Genomic DNA, 21,179 nt, shown 5'->3' on the forward strand with positions numbered 1-21,179 from the left:
AGCCATTGACTGCTGTGATCCTGAGAAGTACCATCTGCTGCCTGACATCAGAGAACTGCCCCACAACGTTGGAGACTCTCACCTGCCCCGCTCGCGGACACACGTACAGACACATGGTAAACTTAATTCAATTGCACATTTTGTAAAACTATATATCCAAATATAATTTTGTTAAATTGGTTGGTTGGTAAGCCATAATTGTAGCCGTCTAAATAAACACAGTAACAATCATTTCAGTATACTGCAAGCTTTTGCTCAGATTAGTTAGATATTGCAGATTGGTAATTTATCAGAAAAGAACCAGCGGTACATTTTGCACAATTTCACCGCATACTGTGCCTGCCTAAAGGCGAAGAAGATGATGATGGGCCCTTCTTAACGCTAACGTCCCTTACCGTACTCTTCCAAAAAAAAGTGATGTGGGGAAGAGTAACTGGATGAGGGGAGTAGGGGGTGAAAGGCTGAGGTGGGAGGGAATCATTCTGTTGACATGTGAACAGAACAGAGATGATCAAATCTGACTCTCAAGGTCAGTAATGCTACTGGTATTCATTCTTCCCTCTAATCGGGATCGATTTTGACCTGGAACACCAGGTGAGTTAAATCTCTGGCCAGTCAGTGGCATTAGGTGATTGATAATTAACCATCGGGTAGAAAAGAAAACTAGCAGTGCTACAGGCCTTGAAGGCCGGATTTGAGTGTCTCTGGACTCCAGGGAGTTATCATTGGTGACCATTTAAAAACATTACCACCATGCTCTTTAAAATGCCATCAAATTAACAAGCAGAAACTGACAATTCATAGATTTCATTGTTTATTATAAACTGCACTTGGAAATATCGACATGTATCATAAGAGATAAGAGCTTGAAAAACCAGAAACACAAAACAGGAAACTCAAGAGAACATTTTTTTTCCCCCCTGATAACTGAGTACCAGGAAAATATTTATTTCTGCCTTCAAATGGGTTGTGGTAAAAATGAAGATATTTCCATTAGCAATGGGATACAATAGTGAGTCACATCCTGTTAGAGATCCTCAGCCGCATTTTCCACAGTGTCTTTCAGTGACAGGAACTTGCGAAGCTTGTGATCAAAGTCAATGGGCTGCTCTTCAGGGTTTTTGTATGTCTGAGTCATTGTTGCGCCCAGGTAGGCTATCAGTTCACAGCTCTCCTCAAACCTGGCTAGTTCCCTCTTGTACTTCTTTCGAGCGTAGTCCGAGCTCCTGGGATTGAATGCTAAGAGAGAGAAAGGAAGAAAAAAAAAAGTCATTCGTTGTTATTCATTGACCTGTTTGGAGCCAAAAGTATGTGTATGTGAAACTGAATCTGGTGCAGAATCTGTGGGTGCAACTGCACGGAAGTGGTAGGCCTATGCGTACCTTTCAGATGATAAGCCAGGTAAAGCAGAGCTGATCTCTTGATGCTGAGGTATGGAAATTTCGGTTTGAAACACCCCACGGCAGTCATTGCTTTTATTACTTCTCTGGCTACACCCTGACAGGGAAGAAAATAACATTTATGCCAAAATAACAGGGTTTAAGGGCATTAAGAGGCACTATCTATATTTATTGCCGAAACAAGTCCAAAAAACAAACCTGTCTGGCAGGATGAAGCATCCCAGGTTAGCCGTTATACATATTGCACAAAAAAATAGTTTTGATATGTTAAGTATATTAACAGTATACATTCCCAACTGTGATGGAAGTGGCAACTGTGATGGAATATGCTGCACTGCATTGTAAATATGCTGAATCCTACTGTGATGAATTTTTAATGCGATTACATTGTTAGCTTGAACTCTGCTTCTAGGTTAGCCTACATTGCTCGACGTTCACACCGTCTGCCTTATGGCTTGTGTGTAACGTGGGCAAATTTCCAACCGTATCTACGATGGCCGTTTTACCTGTTGGTGTGTGAGAGCCAGAAGCGGAACCTCACCTGTTCCAGGTACCCCAGCATTGGGAGAGAGGTCAGGTGCACAGGCTCCTTCATCGGAGGGAGTTTATGGGGCAGTTTCTGGTCCCAGTAGACCTCAGGTGACCTAGTGACGCGAACGCAGGGTTGAGGTCAAACCGCTGCACCAGATTCGTGACACCACCGCCACCACCACCACCTCCGCCAACAACGATAAAAACAAGACATCAAAAGCAAAAACGTTTTACCTCAGGAACTTCTGCTGCTTTTCTTCGCTCTCAAAAACATAGATTTTCTCCCTGTATTCAGCAGCGTAGTCTGGGTTTCCCCGTACAAGCGCTTCATATCTAGGAGGAATGAAGACATTACATTACAGGCATTTAGCAGACGCTCTTATCCAGAGCGACTTACACAACTTTTACATAGCATTTTACACTGTATCCATTTATACAGCTGGATATATACTGAAGCAACTTCGGTTAAGTACCTTGCTCAAGGGTACAACGGCAGTGTCCTTACCCGGGAATTGAACCTACGACCTTTCGGTTACAAGCCCAGTTCCTTACCCACTGTGCTACACTTAGTGAGTTTTAATGCAATCTGGCAGATTCAGTGCAACTCATGCTTTAGTGTACTCTCAGTGAAATCAATGCCGTGTAAACAAGGGCGACACTCAAATTGGGGGACCATCACAGCAAGCCTTGACTTTGTTTTTAGTGAAAATGTGCAGCTAGCGATAAGAAGCTGAGAAGTTGAGAAATTGATCTGTAACACATCCGGCAGTTTCTGGGATCATGTGAACATTTTACAACACTTCAAGGGGCATCCCTTAATACTTCAAAGTGCCGCCACGTCATAATGTGAGTGGGCAGGTGTACCTTTGCTGTCCGTCCATGAAGGTGACTGGGCAGTATCCCTTCATCTCTACCTGCTGGGGAAACCTGGCCTTCACCTGCGGCCCCGACAGACTCTTCGGCAGCAGGTGGGGGGGCGGGAGAGGACGGGGACACCCCGGGAGTGTGTACTGCTCCGGACTCTCCAGAAATTTCTGTTAAAAAGTTGAAAATGAAGTGAATCTTGATGGAGCCTCAAATCAACATAGATAAAACGTTAGGTGCCCTTACTACTACTGGAAGCATAGATTGTGCCTTCAGTTTTAAAACTAAGGTTTGACTGCATATTCACAGCACACCAGCAAAATTTCCAACTATCTCTGAAATGCTAACACAAGTTAAGCAAAGGAAGCCAATGCCGTTCATGCAATATACACAAAATATATTGAAATATATAAATATACATATCAAGATATTAAAATGCACTGACATGAAATGTAATTACCATTATACATTTTAATACATTTTTTTTTTAAATTCCACATATTCGCACACTACAGTAGCATATCAAATTCCTGTGCATTAATTAAGACTACGGTCCGGTAAATCAGGTGGTTGACTATGTAAAAAAATACACCACAGGCCGCCAGGACCAGGCCTTCCAATCTCTCGGACTAGGGCGTTCTGCACCTCCAGGAACTCCTTGGAGGCCATTTTGTAGTAGCGTCCACGGAACTCTGCCGCCAGCGCCAGGGAGGGCGAGCGGGAACAGTCCACCAGGTGGCAGTGGAGAGCCAGGCTGACCGGGCAGTACTGGCCGAACTCCCCCAGCCTGCACTGCAGCTCCCTGGGGGTGACGCACAGCCTGTCGATGCTGGCTGCCCGTCCTGCGGCAGATTAGAGGCGTTATCAGGGGGGAACACTTTCACATCACAAAGCAGATTGCGAAGTTACATAATGAACGGGCTGCACCACTTTCGAACCGAGCACAATTCAGAACTAATAGCCTTTTCCAGATCCATTATCCGGAGTGCCAGGTCTAAATCTGGAAAGGAAATCCTGGGTTATTTTGATCCTACACCTTGGAATGAGCTTCAGTTCGATAACACTTAAAACTTGAGTCTTTTATTTGTATAACTTCATTCAAAGCTAAATTAGTAGTCATGCATACCAAACACCACACGTGTGAAAGATTACATTTTGTCCTGCACTAATTATACCTCCGCATTAATTTCACCTCTGTAGTCTTGCTTGTTGTTTTGCACATGCTACCTCACATTTGCATGTATCCATATGTACCTGCGTGCGTATGTCACCTTACACGTATGATCTTGTATTGCTGTCAAGTGCTTGACCTAACCCTGACCAGCAGTATTCTGGCTGACCTGCCTGCAGTGTTCTGGCTGACCTGACCTGCAGTATTCTGGCTTGTGAAATTCATTTTAAACTAAGCGTGACACCCCTGGAAAACACAGACAGATGTCAGGAAACCACAGAGTGTGAGGGAAGAGGAAGAGTGTGCGGTTTCTCCCAGGGTTAGCTGCAGCGGATGCACAACCAGGAGGATTGTGTGTGGTGCACATGTACACATGTGCATACACACACACACACACACACGTATGTACATGCTCACACACAGACAGTCACATGCACACACCTACAAACACCAGCAAGCGCACACACTGTGTAGTACTCTTACAAAATTCTTATTTTTCCCCAAATTTCTCAAGTTCCCCTTCTGGGACTAGCAAAACGTGACTGTTCATGCTGGACACCGATGGGCCCCAGAGCGCGCGCCCCCTACCTGCCCTGACGCTCTCCAGGTAGGCCTCAATCTGTCTCAGACTGGCCCTGGCCTCCTCCAGAACTGCGCTCCACACCCACCACTTGCTCCTCGGCCCGTCCACGGAGGCCCAGTTCTGGTACTGCTGCTGGTAGCGCTGCCTCAGGTCCGCCAGCTCCCGCTTGTAGGCGGAGGTGCGGACGTTGAGGATTTGGGAACTGTCCGGCACTGGGTAGGGCCTGCGTGTGACACGCACGGTTGGGCACGCAATGGGGTCTCGGCACCGCCGTTTTTTTTAAATAGAAATGACCCAGATGACACACGGCTTGCTCAGTACGGACGACGACTGAAGCAAACGTAGGATGCTTATTATAGCAGTCTGTATAAATAATACTGTATGCGATATAACAAAATATGATACATATCCTTACAAAAAAGTAGCGTGGCATGATGGTTTTTGGAACATAAAGATAGTTCATGGTTCAAAGACCAGCTGAACAAACACCCAGGGTTTGCATGATATGCTTACATTACAGGCATTTAGCAGACGCTCCTATCCAGGGCGACTCACACAACTTTTTGTTTTTACATTGATTCATACAGCTGGATATACACTGAAGCAATGCAGGTTAAGTACCTTAAGCACAGCAGTGTCCAACCTGGGAATCGAACCTACGACCCTTAGGCCACAAGTCCTGTTCCTTACCCACTACACTACACTGCTGCCACACGCTGCTGAAGGATGAATGCAGTGGCTTGTACGGACTGTGAACAGCTGACCTGGGGTGCTTCATCTTGTCGGACAGTCCCCTCTTCAGAACGTCTACTGTGTCCAGCTGCAGCTCCATCACCCTGATCGGCACAATGCTGCAGCCCTCCAGGAGGTCCGCCTGCTTCTGTGTCATTGGATAACCGTCAAGGACGAACCTGCCGGGAAGAAACACGTTGCCACAGGGACGCCCGCCGTGACTGTTAGGTTTCGAGACCGAGACCGAGACCGAGACGTTCGGGGGGGGGGGGGGGGGGGGGGGGGGGGGCTTTTGTGAAATTTCCTGGCATCAAGTCTTGTTCTTTCACATTGTGTTTTACTTCCCTCTAGAGGACACAGGCTCAATGAAACTTGTTCAAAAGGAAACAAATGATAGTTCTTGTGAGAAAAGAAAATCAAGAGAAAATGTACTGTTGGAAGCACTAAGCTGTGCTTGTTGTTGTAAAGGCCACTGACTTAACATGTCCGACAAAATATACATTTATATTAGCTAAACCTTATTAACTTGCTCCAGAAATCTATAATTTGATTCAAGCTCCAATTAGATAAAGGATCAAATAAATTGTTGTGAACAAAATGACTGCGAATAAAGATCCCAATTAATAAAAATCATGTACGCAGTCAAACAGAAGTAATACATTCAGTGCATTCAGTGCCTTGTGGCCTTTACCATCTCTGTAAATTACCATAAAATGGTCGTCTTCTGTTTATCAGAACAGACCTCAGTAGCATAAAGACTCAACCCTTAGAGATGAGAGAGCATCCAACTTTAAGGCCCACAGAACCTTCTGGAATGAAGCCGCAAGCTTTAAAATGAACCAATCCGAGAAAGCTGAGTCCTGAATGTGAATTTGAATAGTCTCTTAATTCACTGAAACAGGCTGGTCTTCAGAGAACAAGAGATGGAGTCATACCCTCTGGTGCTGCAGACCACACTCATCAGGGCGACGTCCAGACACTGGACGGCAAGCTCGTCGGGCACGGTCAGGCCACGAGAGAGATACTTCCGCATCTGATTGGCCAGCTCGGTTTGGCTCTGATTGGCCAACACAGACCTCATGGCCTCCCCGATCGACAGCCGCTGGAGTCCGTATTCACTGGCAAACCTCCTAGCAACTGCATTACAAAATTACAACAAAAAAAAAAATGTTGCACTTCATGCTTATCAAAATAAAAGCCCTTTCAGATCTCGCCGATAAGGACCAGACAGATAAATTTGACACATACGTTCACCGAAACTTTACCTGTCGTTTTCCCAGATTTCGGCGGACCGACGATGGAGATTTTGATCGGCAGCGACGGCTTGGGTTTCGGTTGCCGAAGATATTTTATGGGGTTGAGCGTGAACTTTTTGCGAGTCTCTTTGGACGCGAAGAAATATACGAACTGGTGGAAGAGCAGGGGAAAGGTGGGCCTGGCGGGACTCTGGACTGGCGGGATCAGGTCTCCCTCGCTGTACTGTTAACCGACAAAAAAAAAAAACAAAGTCTTCAGTGTACCGCCAAACCAAGGACATCTCACACACACAGAGCAGAGAGACAAAATTCACCAGAGAAGAATCCAAGCGAGAGACAGCATTCATCGGAGAAGAATCCAACGGCAAGACAGCATTCATCTGAGAAGTTCACCTAACTGCAAGACAATTTAAACAGGCACACGCTCCATCCGAAAGGGAAAGATTTAAACACGGCACGGGGGAAGCTCACCCTCACGGGATCCCAGTGCCCAAATGCACTGTGGTACTTGTAGGAGAGCTGCAGCAGCTTGCGGGCCAGGCCGTAGTTCAGCGGCCTGCCCTTCTCAAAGAGAGACTCCCGGTCCTCCACCAGGCGCCTCAGCCCCTCCCGCATCTGGTAGCGCACCACGCGCGGCTTCCTCCCGCCGCCGACCGCCACCTTGGGCACCTGCTGGTCTGCAAGCAGGTCCTGCGCGAGGAAGAGCGGGCTCGTGACCTTCGTATTGACTAGGTGGCCTTCGTCCGTCAAAGCAATGTTACTTAAACGCTGAAACGAGAACTTACAACAAATTGCTGTTACTGTTTTTTGTTTTTACTGCAACCCTATGCAGAATTTGGGTCCCTTTTATGATTCTGAATTTTTACCAAGTTTTGGATCCTTTCCAGTTCAGTTCAGTCAATGAATCATAAAATTAACTGAAATGTTATCCACAAATTACGCAATGGCCTTACTGTTCTATGAGGATTTTTCATTTAATAAACTGAATTTTTAATGTCCTGAATTAATATATTTGAAATAGAATTTGGCCCGGTGGAATTGATTCTAGCTTTCACAGACGATTACTGAAAACTTGCATTTTTGGAGTTTTGTTTTTAATAAAGCATGCACTGAGGCTTTCCCATACCACCATCCTCTGGAGGTTGTTGTCATCGGTCTCAAATCTCTCTCCTATCTCCGTCTCCAGCCTCTCCTCAGCCTCGGCCTCCGTTTCCTCTTCCTCCCCCTCATCCTCCTCCTCAGGTGGGAACTCGTCTTGGAGCAGGGCCTCTATCTCCTCCTCGAACTCCTCCGCCTCCCTGTCAACCTCGTCCTCATCTTCATCATCTTCCCCATCCTCATCCTGCACCTGTACAGTGCCCAAGGACAACACAACCTCAGTACACCCAGAAACACAGGAAGAGGAACCAGCTGTAGTGCGGCACTGAACAAAACCAATTGGCGATTCATAATCCCATAATGTGCATTTCTATAAGTTTACCCAGTTTCAGCCAATTTGGTTTCAACCGGTGTGGGACTACAGACTAAAACCAGCAGAAGATTCCCTTGCCTTCTCTGGCTCTTGTTTTCCAGCGTATTCAGCTAACAGCTCAGCTCTTCTCTTGGCTATAGCTTCCTCCTGTGTGCGGAACAAGAAACGATTATCAGCCCTCACACACAGTAAAAATAACAGCGGTAATTAACCTCTGGGTCCAACAGAGAGCACATGTACTCTGTCAGCGTAAGCTGTAGTCCATCAGAGCTACACTAATATGGAACATTTCACTGTGTAACTACGGGCGAGCGACACAATAGACGTAATTATGTTGGTGAGTTTTATTAAATCAAACATTGCCTGTAAACACAAGACTGTAGATTGTTCAATGGAGGAAATTAACAATCAGGCAATCAGATGTAAATTGTTCACGGATGTGATTTTTCTGAATGGTGACCTGTAGCCCCTCCCCCTGTTCGGTAACCCCTCCCCCTCACTGGTAGCACCTCCCTCAGGCTGTAGGCCCTCCCCCTAGTTGACAGGCCCTTCTCTTGACCAGTAGCCCCTCCACCTGGCCAGTAACCCCTCCCCCTCACTGGTAGCACCTCCCCCAGGCTGTAGCCCCTCCCCCTAGTCGACATCCACCCACCCCCCCACCAACTACTGCCCCCGCACCCCCCCCCCCCCCCCCCCGACCCCACCCCCCCCCCCCCCCCCCCCCCACCGGTCCCACCCCCACCCTCATCCTGTGCTTGAGTTCGCGGAGGCGCCGCTGGCGCTCCTGCCTCCGGTCCCTCCTCTCCCTCCAGCGCTGCAGCCGCGGGGGCAGCAGGCGCGGCAGCACGTCCTCCAGCGTCGTGGAAACCACCAGCGCCACGTCCGGGAACAGGCAGCGCTGCGCCAGGTACTCCACCTCCTCCTGCTGCTGCGGGAAGCCCTCCAGGATGAAGCCTGTGGACCTGGAGCAGACACAACACGGCATTACACAATCAGACACTGTAATGCAACCCAACATAATGCAACACTTTTTAATTACACAAGCAATAAGGTATTAGAGGACAAAGCAGAACTAGAAATATCCATCCACCCAGTTGTGTTCAATCATGTAACAGACACTCTAATCCATTACTGCACTCGACAGTGAGGGTGACCTGGAATCCCAGAATGCATATATCATAGGAGGCATTAAGGGGGGGTGGGGATAGGGCAGGAGGCTCCTGTTACTTGTATGGCTCCTCCTCCCACCACTGGGGAAGCACCATGTCCATGACCTCGGGGGGCAGAGGTTGCCCTTCGGACAGGTAAGACTTGATCATCTCCTCTTCGGCAGTGAACACAACCTCCTGCCCAACAGGGAATAAGCAAGACTGTCACGGGTCTTTGCCCCATTCAAAGACAGCTATACACACGCAGAAATCTTCACAATATACTGGCTAATGTGAAGTTACTGTCACTTTCAAATACTGTAATAAATTCACATTTTAAACAATTTTTATATACACTGCTTTGAAATAACCTTTTGCAGAGTAGGTTTTTTGGAACGTTTTTTTTTTTTTTTCAAAATTCCAAGTCAGTGTTCTAGAACTCCACTGCTTTCAGTTTCCAGTGGTGATTGTTACATCAGCATCAGAATGTTCTGTTATGAACATTCTGATCACATATTTGTGATGTCACACCATAAAGGGTTAAAGTGCTGAAGTCAGCATGCCTCACCTCCACGCCGTCTTCCCGTGGACTGCTCTGTCCACTGTGGCTGGCCTCCGAGGCAGCAGGGGGCGCTGTGCCCGCAGGCCGAAGCAGAGCCTCCAGCTCCGCGGGCGACGGCTCCTCCTCCTCCTCCGGAGGCTCCACGTCGTCCGGGTGGGGGATCGGCCCCTGGGTCTTGCTCATGATCAGCTCCTGGAGTCTCTCGCGGTACTGGACGTGGAAAACGCCCAGCTTGTCGGCGAGCCACCGGCCCTGCTCGGTCTTTCCAGACCCGCGAACGCCGAGCAAGAACACCCTCAGAGCCGGAACCTTCAACAAGGACGATGACGAAGGGGGCGCACTTAATTAATAATAAAACATTAATTAATCCGTTCATTTGCATGATTAGTCATTCAGGCTTTTTTGTATCACTTCCAAAGCAGTGTGCTTTGGTGCTTTTGGGATTCAATGCTTCGTGTAATTGCACTTGCGGTAATGGGATTCAGGACTGACTAATAGCAATTTGCACAGAGTACTGTAATTTGTAAGCTGTTGGGCGACGGAGCGCAGGGCAGTCTTATTTTACGTGGAGATAATGAACGGCTGACTTGCGGCTTGTAATTTTCTAGTCACCGCCTTTATTATAAGTGGGCTTTAGGGGTTTGAGGTTACGGCGGGCAAGCAAAAACGCATTATGCATCTAACTTTTTCTTGGTGGGCATCCCGGGGGGGACCCATCATAAGGTTAAAACGGTTATATTTTTTTAAAGAAGGTTTTATATTTTGAAATGTTTTCCAAACTCTATATCTAGTTTGGGCAGGGACCCACTGCAATACCATCAGAGACTACCTGTTGAAAACCCAGGCCTTACATTACATTAAAGGCATTAAGCAGACGCTTATCCAGAGCAACTTACACAACTTGCATCCATTTATACAGCTGGATATACACTGAAGCAATGCGGGTTAGGTACCTCGCTCCAGCGCACAACGGCAGTGTCCTACCGGGGAATCAAACCTGTGACCTTTAGGTTACAAGACCAGCTCCTTACCCGTTACGCTACACTGCCGCCCGACTTAGAAGGAGGATTCTTACTTGTAAGGGCTGAGTGTGGGCCACGTAGAGCTCTGGGTTCTGCAGGAACTGTTCCCGGGCCTCGGCGCCGGAGAAGTAGTAGGCCTTCTCCCTGTACTTGGCGGCAAACTCGTCGGTGCAGGGAACGAGCACGCTGCTCTCCTTCAGCACCACGGGGCAGAAGTGCTGGCAGTCTCCTAGCAACCTCTTAGACGAGACGGCCTCTTCCTTCAAGCAGCAGAGTTACATATGAACGAACGCTGGGAGGCAGAAGCAAGCCGCGGTTTAAGCAAGCCGCAGGCCACGTCTCTCACCTCTGGCTCTTGCTCCTCTTCCTCCTCCTCCTCCTCGCCTCTGTCCCAGTCGGCCATGGCCTGGGCGTCCTCGTCTTCCTCGTCCAGGTCCACCCCTGTCAGCTCCCAGGCAGTGTACTTGAAAGGCCCTATCAACAGGCACGTGCGCAGAGTTTATTTAATTTTTTATTTAAGATTTATTTACGCAAATAAAGGGCCCTGCATTATGACCGGATAATATAACATTACCCGGTCATAATGCAGGGCCCTTTATTTACTTTCGCACGCGCACATTCACACACACTCACACACACACACCTACACACACACACACACACACTTACACACACACACACCACACACACACACACACACACACGCACACACACACACCACACACACACACACACACACGCACGCGCACACACTCACTCTCCATGTGGAAGACCGCCTCGCCCAGCAGGTCCCGCGGCGTCTTTCCGGAAATTTCCAGGACGCTGGACCTCCCGGTGAGGGAGGTCTCCATGTTCTCCCAGTCCATCTCGAACTGTTTGATCTGCTGCCGGAAGGCGCCCATCTCCGGCCCCTCAGGGTAGCCGTCCTCCCACGCCGCAGGCAACGTTATCTCTGCGAGACAGTCGAGGCGCGGAATCGACTTTATTTACCCAGAAATTCGGCTCACGATAAAAGCCCCCCCCCTCCCCCCCCCCCACCTTCGCTTGACACGTCTCGGTTTCCCGTAAGCCACAAATGTAAAAGTGCTGAGAGCGTGAAAAGATGAACCAACTCATTAAGAAGCAACAGCTTGGAAAATCAAATATAAAAGGTCTGTAGTAAAAAACAAAAAAAGAAAAGAAAAACACACACGTACAAAAGACTTTCTTCAAAAACGCTGAATGAAATGGACTTATTGCATAAGCAAAAAAATCAACAAATCGGCATACCCCTTAAAAAGCATATTTCACATTTCAAAAATACACACCACATGATGCGCTCACGGTACAGAACAAACGGTGCACAGAGCTGTGAGCACGGCAGAGGCCCCGTGAACAGCGTTCTAAGCACAGGCATATTGCGTTACGCAAGCTCGGAGAATCTGCGGAGGCGCAGGTGCTCAGGTGTCATTACCTTCAACTTTGAGTCCCACGGCGGCCGCCTCTGAGTCATCAGCGTCGCTATTGTCCGATCTGGCCAAGAGGTCTGCGGGAAAAAAAAAAGCTCTAAGTGCCCTAATTCAAAGGCCTTACAAGTTCCTAACAAGCATTATGCAGCGAGACACAGGAGATAATAGAATAAAACAGGGTAAGGAGAGGATAAGACAGACCTCCCGTCTGAAAATTGGTTATGTGGTTAGAGGATTTTTCGAAAAATGGGTCAGAGATAATTGAGTTTATCAAGTTTTTATTTATTTATTTATTTATTTATTTACTCGGTTAACCAATGGCTGAGCGCTGCCACCCCAGTGCAGGTCGGCTTTACGTAAGCGTGTGTTTGACTGTTAGTGGTGTGCAGTTTCCCTACTCAGTCCCCACCCCCCCATGTGGTGCATGACCAGTAAATAGTGTAAAGAAGTTGTTATCGGTTTTCGTCGTTGATCATTTGATGGGGTTTGTTTCGTTTTTTAAAATGTTTTTAAGGTTGGTTAAGGACTAAGGTGTAGGGGGTAGTAAAGGGATCTATATCTGTCTCTGGATTTGATACCAACTTCTGCTCTTAATTATTTAACTAGGCCAATGATCTGACATTTAAGCTACATTTCTTGTAAGCCGATGAGTGACAGCTAAAGATTGTGCTAATGAGCTAACTGTGTGAGGGTAAGTGGTACAAACAAAATACTTGTACACCACCAGCTCTCCAGGGGTGGAATAGTTTGTTTCTGTTCTAGTGCTACACTGAAGCACTCTTAACCCTTTGAAAAGCAGCTTTTTCCCCTGAATTCTAAGTCAGTGTTCTAGGACTCCACTGCTTTCAGTCACCAGCAGCGATTGTTACATCAGCGACAGAATGTTCAGTTCAGAACATTCTATTTGTGATGTAACACCGTAAAAGGGCTCAGAGAGCCTGGATCCAATCAGAGTCAGTTGCGCTCATTAAATTAAAGAAGTAGGGCGATACCTTCTGCCTCCTCAGGCACGGCCTCCAATTTTGTCGGACCATCTCCAGCCAGGACCGCGGACACTTTGGACTCCGACCTACAGGAGACCGATAAAATCAACGCTCACAAAAACGGCTACAGCTCCACATGAGCACAGCGCAGTCACAGTATCATTAACTCAGACCTATTGTGTCTGGCTCGTTCCCCTCTGTTCTGTCTGTCCGTTCCCCGGTCCACCAGAACAGCCAGTGTATTTTCTTAGGAGCGTTCACACACGGCAGCGCGTGTCCTCGGGGGGCCAGTCATGAACCTACTCACCCCCCCCCCCCCCCCCCCATGACCCGAGAGCCTTTAAAGTGAAAATCGATTTCCTCCCCCCCGCGTGTAGGACGCAAGGGAGGCGAGGCTCTCTTTCACCGGCTCAAATTGCCCTCGGAAAATGGACGACGGTGTGAGATTTCGCACCGCGCTCGTTTCGCTGGCCGCTGCGCTCGGCGACGCCGTTTACCCGCTCACCTCGACTCCTGCGCCTCCTGCAATTTTCGCCTTCGCTCCTCCTCCATCCTCTCCCCCACCGCCGCGTTCACCTCGTCTTTGTGCCGCTCGTACATCCGCCTCAGTATCGTTTTACCTGCAAAAACACGAAATCCTTTAAAAGATGCAGAAACTGCAAATAACTGCACTTTCAATGTATGTTTTATTTATATGTTTGATATACGTTTGTATGTTTCAAGCATTTCATGCTAAACTGCAGAAGTCATGACATATTATTGTGTAAACAATACATCTATATAATGCAGTGTTTGTGGACTAACTATGTTGCAAACACAATTAATTACATGGCAGGAAGTCATCATAAATTCTTTGCCGGTTGTTGGAACCTTACGATGATGATGTCACAATGGCCTAAGACAGCACCCTACCGTCCGTGTCACTGTCCATCAGGCAGAACACCGTGTCCGGCATGACCTCGGAGTCCTGTATAGAGGACAGTTGGGTCCAGTCCTTCGGAAAGCCGTCGAGCACCCAACCCCTCCCGGGCTCGCCCGCAGCGGCATCGGCCGATTCTATCTGTGATAAATCACACAAAGGCACCCTGAGCTGCAGGCCCCGTAATTTGCGGACAGTGTTTATGCCACTGAGATACAGGACGGGGATTCTCTCATATCTCATGCTGACGGCTTCTAATGTCCCTGGGCTTCTCCTGTGCCTGAAAGGACCTGGGGCGGCTTCAAAAATGGGAGGCGCGGAGGTCAGGGTTATTGAAGCATTTTTGGCAAGTTTTGGACTCCATGGCCCCCTTTTAATAAACATTCTTTGGCAAACGGAATGCATTGTGGTTATGAACTGAACATTCTAATGCTGATGTAACAATTATGACTAAGCAACAAAGTTCTAGAACACTGGCTTAAAGACTTTTGAAAAAACACTCCAAAACGCATACCAACTCTTCATACAGTTACAGAAAATTCAGGTTTTAATACCTCAGGCCAAAGAACTGCCGGTAGTGCTACACCTGGGAGTAGAACCTGCAATCCCTCAGACACCAGCTCACTTCCCTAACTGTGAAAATGCATGACTGCCTGCAGAGCATCACTGTAAATGTTTCATTGTGGAGGTAAAAAAAAAAAAAAAAAACTGCACCTCCTGGATCCGCTTCTCCAGCACCTGTAGGCACAGGTTGGGTGGAGGCAGGACGGGGTTCTTCTCCGCCTCCGTCAGGGCATCCATCACCATGGCCTGCACCTCGGGATGCTGCCACGTCACCTCCTCCTCCTCCTCCTCCGCCTTCTCCATCTCCTCCTCCACCTCCTCCATCTGCTCCTCCTCCACTCCTGCGCAAACCACAGCACCGCCTCCTGGATCTCCAGACCTCCAGGTTCATTTCAAAACCCCCCCAAGACCCAACTGGAAAAACAGCCCCAGACTGTGCTCCATACAGAGGTGGAAAACCCAGGTTCAGAAAGCAAGAGTCCCCAGTATTTTGTTCCAGTCCCCTGGACTTGTTAATTGGTACAATTCTTCAGTCAGGAGGTAGAACTAATTAGTGAAATCAGCTGGCTGAGTTCATGGGTGAAGGAAACACACGGCAGTACTTTTTACTTTTTGACCCCTGCACTTCCCACCTCTGGCTCCGTGTGGGGGTGCCGATTACGTCACACTGCATCCGGGGGGAAATTCAGACTAACTGAAATTAATAAATAAAACAGCGGAGAACAAAAGGGCACCTGTGGCCACCTGCAATGGCACGGGGTTGGTGGGGAAGAAGCAACGAAACGAGCTCGGCCAACCGCGACGTGCGCTGGGTTCCTCGTTCAGCTCGCACACGTGACCGCGCACGTGCGGACTGGTTTCCAGAGTAACTGCGGTGGCCGCGCTCTCCCTATACACGAGTCTCCGCCAATACTCCCACTCATGACTCACAGGACACAGGACACAATGCAGTTCAGCATAAAGGTACATTCGTATACAGTGGAGCAACGGTACAACAGTAGCCGGGTCTAAAAATATAAACCTGGGAGCAGCTGTTTCTGTAGCAATAGAAAGAGTACTTACCTTCATCTTTCTCCTCACTGTGGGACAATGCAGCTGGATCTGTGGGGTACATTTTACAGTAGTTTAACAGAGATATATGCACATAATTTAGTGTAGGTGATCAGTCAGAAACGATCCACACAAAACAAGAGAGACCAGGGAGCTGCGATAACTCTCCCAGGTGAGTTACCAAGCTTAACCTGGCAACATTTAAACCATGCAGCCTCAGGTAAAGGTGGTTACATCAGCACGCCTGTATAACTAGACAACAGGTGAACCAGGTGTGCAGAGTACATGGCAAGAATGGAGCAGCAGCCAAAGTCATGTTTTCAGTGCGGATGTACACAGAATACAGATGGGAAAGAACAAGAAGAGAACACACCGGAATCATCTGCCGCTCCTGTACCTCCCTGGTCCGACTCGATGTCGCCAGACTCGCCTTTCTCATCCAAGTCCACCGTATCGCCCGCTGCAAGACGAAACCGTTTATACGTCATCACCGCATTGCTGTGGCCTCTGAGGGACATCCACAGCTCTTCCTCAGCACCAAACCAGGGGTCTGCAGCCCTGGTCCTGGAGAGCCGCAGGGCCTGCTGGCTCCTGTCATTACTCAGCACTCGACCAATCAATCGAAGCGACTGATTAAACAGGAAACTCGCCTCACTCTGGTTTCTTGGGGCTGAACTGGTCGCTGATTTTAAGGTTGACAAACGAAAACCAACAAAAAACCTGAACTCTGCAGCTCAGACTGAGGACGCCTGCACGACGGGGACTTGACCCAGTTTAGACTTGGCGGCAGTGTAGTATAAAGGGTAAGGAGCTGGTCTTGTAACCTATAGGTCACAGGTTTGACTCCCAGGTAGGACACTGCTGTTGTGTCCTTGAGCAAGGTAGTTAACCTGTATTGCTTCAGTATATATCCAACTGTATAAATGGATGTAATGTAAATGCAACGTAAAACGTTGTGTAAGTCGCTCTGGATAAGAGCGTCTGCTAAATGCCGGTAATATAGAGAACAGGCCCCTCCTCGGCCTCAAATCACCTGCTCTGCGCGACGAGCCGAGCTTCAGCTTCACTTTCTCGATGGCGGCTGCCGTGGCCTCCTCCCTGACCTTCTCCAGCGCGGCCGCTTGGACCTGACCAATCACGGGCCTCATCAGGGCCTCCACGTCCAGCACCGCGGCGCCGTAGTGACCCGCGATCAGCGCGCCGAGCGTGGTCTTCCCCGCCGACGCGGGCCCCACCACCGCCACCCGGCAGGGGGGGCGGGGCATGGGCGGGAGGAGGTAGGGGCGGGGGTTCAGCATGAACCGCTGCAGGGCCTCCGGAGACGAGAGGACGTAGATCTTATCCAGGAACCTGTGAGTGATGGGAGTGCGTTCCTGAGACGTTAGCCATCTCAACCCGGAACCTTGAAAAAACAAAATGGCTGCTGACTAACTCTAAGAACCCATGTGAAAAAATAGTATATTAAGCCTGCTTGATATAAACTGACATTTATACTTCTTAAGTATTCTTAAGTATAAAATAGTATACTTTAGGTATACTTCAGTATGCTATTTTTTTCACATGGGAAATACTATTGCAATATCATAGCACTTTGTTGTTGTTTTTTCAGGAATCAAGATGAAATGGAAGAAAATGTTTGGCGTTAGCCTCCGAAACACCATTGCAGAATTACTGCTTTTAGCCAATGCATCATTCATTCATTTCCTTTATCCTTCTGTCTAGTCTTTTTTCCCTTTAAAAATACACTCATTTTGGGAAAAGCGCACTCTCATGGGGAGCAGAGGGAATGCCACTTTACACGTTACCCAACGGAAAACTCCGGCTTCCCCTTGGCGATTTTTCCCTCCTTCAGCGCCACGGGGCAGGTGCGCCCCCAGCGGCTCCGCCTCCACCGGAATCCGGGCGCCAGCATGTTGCTGCCGGAGAGCATCCGCAACAGCTCCCCCTGCAGGACGAGAATGCGCAAGTGCACCTTGCATTAAAAACAGGTGGTGGCAGTATGGTATAATGGGTAAGGAGTTGCCTTATAACCTGAAGGTCACAGGTTCGATTCCTCGGCGGGACACTGCTGTTGTACCCTTGAGCAAGAGTGTTGTATAATGGCTAAGGAGTTGGTCTTGTGACCTAAAGGCTGCAGGTTGATTCCCCTGCTGTTGTACCATCGAGCAAGGGTACTTAACCTGCATTGCTTCAGTACATATCCAGCTGTTTAATCGGATACAATGTAAATGCCATGTAAAAAGTTGAGTAAGTCGCTCCGGGTAAGAGCGTCTGCTAAATGCATATAATGTAATGGTGGGTGGATCATCCCATTTAGAGATTGTTCCAGAATGTGTCACCGATTGGCATAAATGAATGGCGTCCTGTCTGAGCCGGCGCGGAGCCCCGCTCACCGTTTCCATCTCGTCCGGTAGCTCCTCCTCCTCGCTCTGCAGCAGTTGGATGGGCACCGCGGCTCTACTGACCGCCATCGACTCCAGCCGTGACATCACCAGCTGACCCCCCCGGCATGACCCCCGGAATGGTCACCACCCCCCCACGGAAGATGTGGAAGACCATGGAAGATGGAACCACAAGAGCAGTTATTAGTCAATGGCCAGAAATGGTCTATTTTTCCTATTTTCTAATGAAAACCTACGAGAGATGATCAAATGGACCAAATGTACTGTACCACAAGCTTAACCGATTGCATTATGCTGCAGTGTTCATTTTCAGGACACCCGAAACTCACCACAAACAGCTCGCCAGGATCACTGTTTCCGTTCAGCTCAAACACGTGCAGGGGATCATGGTCCACCATGTAACCCTGGAAGCAAAGGCATGACCGTTACAACGGATTACAACTGTCACATTTCCATGCGTAGTTTCCATGTACGTTAACAACATAAAATGACTGGACCAATGCTCATCCCCTATGGTCCTCTTTAACTTCGTCCTCATACAGTTCACCCTAAACATCTGAAATATCAACAAATGCAACAAATAATAACAGGGCTAGACTTACTTCAACAGGTCTGAGAACGGTGTCTTTGTACAGCAGGATCCTCTGCTGCACGTTGTCTGGAAAATTCTCCGGCAGTCTGACAAGCTGTGACATCATTTCCTTCTCAAAGTCCTTGTCGCCCACCTGTCCAAAAACACACGCACGTGCTATCAACTGTAATGGCAGCTTTGCGTGACTGCCACTGCTTTAAAAAGACACAGAGAGACATTGGAAGACTGCTGAAGCACCTCCTCCTCCTCCTCTTCCTCCATCTCTTCTTCTTCTCCCTCATCCCCATCTTCCTCTCCGTAGCTCCTTCTTTTCGGCGGGTCCTTTTTGACGGGGTCCCATTGCTCCTTCTGGAAGACTTGGCCGGTCTCGGGATGTTGTTTCTGTGTGCTGAGCCGTCGAATCAGGTCTCTGTCGTCACACTGGTGCCAGAGGGGGGGATGACAGATCCTCATGGAACAGGCATTCAAACATTAACTTCCAGTGCCACTTAAGCAAGCACCACAGGTTGCTCAAAGATTCCCTCACCAAACAATTTATGTATTTGCCTGCACGTATTATTCTGGTTATGAAATTAAAGTTTCCATGGTCTCATTTGTCACTCACGGCACAGAAAACTCCTTATGACTTACTACAAATCAGAAATAAATTATCTGAAAAAACTCATTTTCATGTTAAATGGTAACATAGCACAAAGCACTAGTGAAGGGCGACCCAAAAGAAAGCGGCACCTTAATGTTTATGATGAAATCGGGGGACATCTTCAGATTTCGTAACAGCTCGATCTGTTCGGTTATCTTCAGGTGCTCTTCCGACACTGAAGGAAGGCAGCTTAACACATAACCTGTTCAAAAAATATCACCGTTATTGAAAGCAAACCGTAACCGCTCAACTGACAGCTGACTCAATTTCAAGCTGACCATTCGGTTGGCCTTCAAAAGATCAGCCTATATAATAAAGATGCACATACCATAATGTTCTACCTCAGGAGACTGCAGTCTGTCCAAAATCAATTGAAAAACCATTTCCTCAGGAATACTTTTCCCCTCATTTAGAATCTGTAAAATCTAAAGAAATGAAAATGATGAATGCACAAAAATTTCACACTCCACTACTTTAAAACAAAATTTGACCACAAAAATGCCCAAGAAGTTCAACCGCACCACATTTAACAGTACAAAGACTTTCCATGTATGTTTTAACAATGCTTTGCATGTTATTAAAGTTTTCATGTAGGAGATTGTAAGGCCATGTAGGGCCTATATGTTTTGGTTACTAACCCTTAATCCTTGTTCTGTTTGATTAGTCACATGATTATTGAGCAATTCAGTATCTGGAAAAATAAAGGTAGATTAATTGGCAAAATAAGCAAGTTTTCAACAGTCATGTAACATTATAATTTAGTCAGTGAGATATGTACCATCAATCAGGATGCACTTCCAGGACTGTGCTAGCCTCTTAGCAAGTGTAGATTTCCCCACTCCCTTTAAGAAAAGACATTTCATGTTTTTAAACGTCACAGACACACAACAGAGCCAGCACGTTAACTGAAATATCTTTATAAGCCTGTTTTCTGGGGCAATTTAAAAAATAAAAAAAACGATGAAAAAAAAAACGAAAAAACGATGAAATTTGTAGATGATACACGTTATATTTTTAAGTAGGATACATGATACCATCCTATATAACACCATCAAAATAACAGGAGTTAACGTTGAGATAATTTTCCTTGAATTCAAATAAATCCATCACACCATCTACATCTCCCATAATATAATTCTCTAGACTAAAGAAATTGTAATGATTCCTCTGTGGGTTACTTATAACTTCAAGTGCCCATTTAATATTGACTTATTACTTACAGGCTTTCCAATAATCATGAAACAAGCCGGTTTGTTAAGAAGACGTTCTCTATCTGCCTCGTCTTCAATGAGGTTGTCAACAAGAGGGATCATGTCTGGACTTCCGTGGAGTACAGTAGGACACGTGTTTTTCTAAAGAGACAGAAGAGGGCACCGGAAAGGGAAGAGATGGTTCATAATAAACACATATAAGTAACAAATATAAGGAAGTAATTTTAAAACATTTTTAAAAAAGTACAGTATAGTTTTTCCCCCTCTTAACATTATGTCACAGTCTGGCTGCTAACCAATCAAACAATGGCAAACTATGAAACTATCGAATTTGTTCACCTACCTTGCCGGATTAATTGGCTAAATAGTTATGAATAACATTAACAGTTTTTTAAACCATGAATTGCCTCTAATCCTAATTGTCAGAGAAAAACACAACATATGCGATCGTTAAATGGGTTTATACAAGAATGCAATAATTACACCGCGTTGTTTATTTTACTCACCATTATTTTGCTAATCAGCAAAACACTATCCTCGCTCTGTTCTTCTTTTCAACTCAGTACAGTTGCTATAGCGATACAGGAAACAAACTAATAATTTCTTCTGCGCTCCGCGTTGCTCGTTCTG

The 21,179-nt window shown here is 47.3% G+C and overlaps 1 protein-coding gene across 2 annotated transcripts; it reads right to left on the reverse strand.

Annotated features, from left to right (window-relative positions):
* Positions 1-903: 903 nt before the first annotated feature.
* On the reverse strand, positions 904-21,179 carry ak9 (adenylate kinase 9). 2 transcript variants are annotated; one of them, XM_035421998.1, is made up of 38 exons: positions 21,056-21,179; positions 20,559-20,690; positions 20,117-20,180; positions 19,977-20,029; positions 19,667-19,763; positions 19,428-19,540; positions 18,936-19,118; positions 18,709-18,831; positions 18,436-18,510; positions 18,098-18,199; positions 17,510-17,649; positions 16,738-17,054; positions 16,078-16,164; positions 15,717-15,755; positions 14,805-14,995; positions 14,084-14,231; positions 13,677-13,791; positions 13,181-13,257; positions 12,194-12,265; positions 11,498-11,692; positions 11,095-11,214; positions 10,794-11,002; positions 9,725-10,027; positions 9,236-9,354; positions 8,751-8,970; positions 8,087-8,155; positions 7,664-7,885; positions 7,009-7,227; positions 6,547-6,760; positions 6,217-6,418; positions 5,314-5,460; positions 4,555-4,772; positions 3,441-3,637; positions 2,796-2,965; positions 2,166-2,264; positions 1,942-2,044; positions 1,383-1,497; positions 904-1,239 (listed from the first exon to the last, which is right to left on the reverse strand). In XM_035421998.1, exons 1-38 carry the CDS (start codon positions 21,056-21,058, stop codon positions 1,028-1,030), a joined length of 5,484 nt encoding a protein of 1,827 aa, XP_035277889.1. In that variant the 5' UTR covers positions 21,059-21,179; the 3' UTR covers positions 904-1,027. The 2 variants fall into 2 exon arrangements, with proteins under 2 accessions (XP_035277889.1, XP_035277888.1); XM_035421997.1 differs by having other exon boundaries at positions 10,794-11,000; positions 11,087-11,214.

Source organism: Anguilla anguilla, chromosome 6 (assembly GCF_013347855.1).
Source record: "Anguilla anguilla isolate fAngAng1 chromosome 6, fAngAng1.pri, whole genome shotgun sequence".
NCBI lineage: Eukaryota > Metazoa > Chordata > Actinopteri > Anguilliformes > Anguillidae > Anguilla > Anguilla anguilla.